The sequence below is a fragment of the Phaseolus vulgaris genome, chromosome 11, assembly GCF_000499845.2.
Source record: "Phaseolus vulgaris cultivar G19833 chromosome 11, P. vulgaris v2.0, whole genome shotgun sequence".
NCBI lineage: Eukaryota > Viridiplantae > Streptophyta > Magnoliopsida > Fabales > Fabaceae > Phaseolus > Phaseolus vulgaris.
In genome coordinates, this window is record NC_023749.2 from 43,198,998 (window position 1) to 43,204,009 (window position 5,012).

Consider the following 5,012-nt stretch of genomic DNA (forward strand, 5'->3'; position numbering starts at 1 on the left):
TTTCATTCTCAAATAATTGAATTTGTTGCACAGTTTTTGTTCTGAGAAATAAAAAAGTGGCAATAATGACGTATGCACACGTCATTCTAAATCTGGACCATCTCCAGAACTTTGTGGAAGATGAAAACATTTGTGGGTTTTCTCTTCTTTTTACATGTGCTTCCAATAGAAGCCCCTCTATGTGACCATTCATTACAAAGCACAAAAGCATGTGTGCAAGCATCTCCAAGATATAGCTACATACATACATTTATATATATATATATATATATATATATATATATATATAAATGGAAAATGTAAAACATGTAATTTGAAGTGAATTTTGAAACAAAAACTGAAAGGGGTGGATGGGCCACCCTCTGACTTCCACTTACATATTCTTAAAGAAATAAACAAATCAAAAGTGAGATTTCCAATCAAATGACATATCCCACACACTCACTCACTCTTCTATATTTCAATGATTCCATCAAATTAGTTTTTTTTTCTTTTCCTTGAACTAAAGTAGCAGTCCCAGCTCTATGCACAAAATAACAAGAAGAAAAATTAACAAAAGCTCCTTTATCTTCCTCTAACAACAATTTTTCTATCTAAGCTTAGACCAAGAACTTCCCTATATTCTGCAACAGAAATCTTTTGTCACTCCTAATCCCCCTCCCCTGGTGTGCATACATAGTTCTTCAATTATTAATAAAACTTGTAACTATATATATATTGTGCTCCAATGGTCCCAAAAATTGGCCTCTTTCTTTCATCATTCTTCATGTATAGTTGGTCCACAATGACCCTTCTTATGAAGGTCATTTTCCCTCCTCATCCCTCTATATTCTTTTATTAATATCTTCAATTTTCCATCATCTCAGAAGAAGAACTAATTAACTGTGACTTTACACATACTTATGTGGCCTTCTCTTCTGCTTCTCTTTTCTTTCATCTTATCATTTCCAATTTGGCTAGGTTTCTTGATAAGACATTGTCCTAGTTGCTGAGGGTACTGCTTCCGTGCCACTTTTGCCACCCACTAATTACTTAGCTATCTGTAAGTTCCTCCAAATGTTGGTGTCCAATATTCAACTGTGGGTTCATGAGTCACTGGAAATGTACTAGAAACTGGCACCAAACATAGCCCTCGGCTTCTAAGATCTTGCTTTGGACCCTCACATTCCTTCGATTTACCAGAACTCTGAAACAAAATAAACGACAAACAACACACAACATTCTCAACATAAACCCTTCAAACTCAAACAAAATATCACCATTAACAAAGAATCCATCCACTCACATTTAAATTTCACGTAATTAATCTTCTTATATTCAAACCTTCTGTCTACTTCTATTTTCATAAAATTACAAAGATTAATCTAACTATAATACTACAAACTATCTATTTATAATTAAGTGTTAATAAACAGTCATAAGAAGAAAAAAAAATATTCATTTAACTTCTTCAAAAGCTCTACATGCTTTAAATTTATTTATTTATTTTTGTATATATATTTATATTTTTAGAGAATTTTATAAAAAACGGGATCTTAGTGGTGAATATAAGAATCATTGGAGGAATATATAGTATATTGAAATTCAATTCTTAACATAGGAAATGACGAAAGAAATTTGACGTAAAAAGATTCAGTTTCATTTGGAGGTATTTTGAAGAAAAGGAAATGTATAAATATACGTATAGTACCTGCTGATGGTGTATGGGAGCACCAGTTTTCATATAGGGAGTGCTTAAAACCTAAAAAATGAGAAAATAAATAAGATTTAAAATTTGGTGTATATATATATATGTATGTATATATATTAATGGGAGTTTTGATGGGACTTACGGTGACTTGTTCATGGAGGAATTTGATATATTCAATGGCTTCAGAGAGCACTGACGCTGTATCAGTCTGACACACACACACAACATTGCAAACAGATTTTAAAACTTCAAATCAATAAACAATATTAGTACAATCACACTTGCCATCATCTTTTTCTGCTTTCTTATATATCATAAATACTCACAAGAAATCATGGTCATCCACAAAAGATATTAGAAAAGAATAGATGATTTTATCAGAAGCTCACCTTTCCGAAAGGTGAAACCAATTGTTGGAGTGCAGTGATTCTGTCCCCCATCTTCTCTTTTCTCACCTAAGAACAACACAAGAGGTACACTACGGCTTCATATCCAATGTTTAAGGACTCAAAAACCCAAAAAATATGAGGAAAAAGTATGTGATAAAGAATAAATAAAGAGAGAAAAATTAAAGATAAAAAGGTTAAAGCTAGCTTCCCTTCATCTTAAAAGGTTACTTGCACTTATTGTACCTTAAAAGCTGGCAAAGGAGATGGGTTTTCGTTTCTGGGCCTTTTTGGTGCTGTTTCACTTCCACTTTTCTTCACCACACCCGAATCCCTAACTTCAGATATATTCTGCAAAACCATGCTCAATCAAATCGCCATTAACAACAAAATATTATCAACCCTAATAAAGATACAAACTTCATTCTTTATGTGTTTAATACTTAACCCAGAAAATACCACATTCTTTTCCAAATTCATCTCTACTAAAAAAATTCTGATCCTTGATTAAAGTAAAACATGTCATACTTTTTATGTAGACATTATTGTAGTTAAGCGTAAAAGACAAGAAAATTGAAAATAAGAGTATAATAAAACAAAAAGCTAAATAGATTTTTGGAGATTTAAAGTATATTAACGAATCATCATATATCATGGTGTTATGATCTACCAGGATCTGCATAGTGGTGAGGATTTTAAAGAGTTGGTAAGAAGTTTTAAGGTTAAACTTTATTACTGTGATATAGAACATATTGTGTAGGAAAAAAAATGAAATGCAATACCTTTGATTGAACATCGAAATTTGATGGCGAAAAGGGTGGTTGCAAAGAGGGGATGAAGCTGGATCGAGCATCCTTCATAGAAGGCTCAGAATTAGCGTTCCAAAAGGGAGCGTTGTTAGTGAAATGCAACTGGTTATTGGGTGGTTGTTTTGGCGGTGAAGCTCTTAAGAACTGAGGCACCTTTGACCAAGAAGGAACTAACTCAATGTTTGAGCTTAATCCATAGGTTGTTGCCGAGTAAGGAAAATTCATGGGACGATTCTCAAAGGAAGCACTACCACCTTGGTGGGGTTGTTGGTTATTGTTCTCATGTCCCAAAAGTCCTTGCAATATTGAAGAAGGGTTACCCACATAATCCATCTGAAAAGTACAAGGCAAACCTTGGCTTGTGACAGTGCTGTCCCCAGAGCTGTATTGAGGACTGAACTGTGTTTGGTCCAAGGAGAAACCCCTCTTGAATTCATTGCTTGATGACTCCGCAGAGAACAACTTTTCTGGCCTCCAATGAACTTGTTGATGATGAGACAAGGCAATATTGTTATTCCCACTTTCTTGCTGAAAAGTGGTGCCTGGTGAGCTCAAATTCTCTTGCAACATCGACCTGAAACTGCCCTCCGAACCCTTCTCACCTCGCCTACATCAATCAAACATATACACACACAAAAGTTACAACTTAGCAAGGGTTTAGAAAAAGGGTTGCAACCATGATTTCAGCCACAACATCAAGGTTTTTGCTGTCGCCATGACTGCAAAATGATCACAATCATGGCTGCATCGGTCGCATTTTTCTACAATTTCACACAATACCAAAGATTGCAAAGAATTTGAAGCAACTGCGACGATGAACATGACACAATTTAAAACCTTTAAAACTCATTTTATTTTTCTTCTTCAATATTATTATTCCATTCTGGTAAGGTTAGAATGAAAGAAGGGAAAGAAAAACAGAATACGAAAGATCCAATAACTTTTTTCTTTCTCTTTATTTTATTTTTTCTGTACTACTTTTGAGTAGTATTGTTGTAGAAGTCTTTGTCTTGACACAGACTACACTTACAGCTGCAAAGATGCTTGATTCCAGTCCATGGCTTGGGACGAGAGGCCCAAGCCCATCATGTGCAAGTTGGGATGGTCATTGGTGGGATTTGTGGCTGTTGAGTCATGGTGTGGCTGAACTTGAAGCTGCTTCTGGTCATGGAAAACCACAGAGGAACCTCCTGAGGCAGAGTTATCCATGGAAGAAGACCTAGCCATGTCATGCTGCCAAGCATAGTTTCCCATGTTGGTTAGGCCCGAAGAAGAAGACTGTGTTTCCCCACTCTCAAACCTCACGTTTCTTGCTGATTCCCACCAGTTTCCACTCGCTTGAAACTGATCATCTGACATGGCTGAAACTTCTTCTGGTTCAGCCTTCACATAAACATGAAAGTGTTTGATAAAACTAAGGATGTTATGTATGTCAGTTTGTGTTGTTATAGAGAGTGTGAAGTGTGAGAGTAAGAGAAATGAATGAATGGAAAAGGGTTCGAAAGTTTGGAGTATTTATATTGGGAAGTGAAGGGAGAAAAATGGTTTGGTGAGGGAATGGGAACAGTGACAAAGAAAGAGGAATATGGTTGACGCTCTTTGACAATTCAGGAGCTGATTAGACAGTGGCATTAAATTAAAGCTTATTTTAAAATCAGAGTTTGGCTTATTCTTTATTATTATCATTCTGCACAATTTATCTTTTTCTTCACGTCTCCCTGCCGCCTAAAATACTCTTCTTTTTTTCTCAGTAAATATTCTGGAATTAAACCAATTTTTCGATTCCAACTGATTTTGCTAAAACAATTTTGTCATGAATTATTCCAAGAAATTATATCTGTTGTTATGATAAAAGTTTTAAACTGTTCAAAATATGTATATAAAATTTTGATTCATCATTGATTGTCATGAACATGAACAGATGTAAGAAAAATATATTGTCACTAATATATGAATTTATTAAATAATTGTTGCAATTGAATTGTCATTGTTTAATGTTTGAAATATTATTTTGTCTTAAAATATTAATTATCATTTAATGATACAATATGAATAAGGCTAACATAAATAAATATTTATGAACATAATTATATTTTGGATTTATAATAAATAATTTATATTGTAATA

At 34.1% G+C, this 5,012-nt stretch overlaps 1 protein-coding gene across 1 annotated transcript; it reads right to left on the reverse strand.

The window, feature by feature from the left end:
* Positions 1–312: 312 nt before the first annotated feature.
* LOC137825619 (transcription factor bHLH123-like) lies at positions 313–4,494 on the reverse strand. The gene is made up of 7 exons (XM_068631336.1): positions 3,916–4,494; positions 2,859–3,492; positions 2,323–2,427; positions 2,080–2,145; positions 1,833–1,898; positions 1,691–1,741; positions 313–1,186 (listed from the first exon to the last, which is right to left on the reverse strand). Exons 1-7 carry the CDS (start codon positions 4,242–4,244, stop codon positions 1,037–1,039), a joined length of 1,401 nt encoding a protein of 466 aa, XP_068487437.1. The 5' UTR covers positions 4,245–4,494; the 3' UTR covers positions 313–1,036.
* Positions 4,495–5,012: the final 518 nt, after the last annotated feature.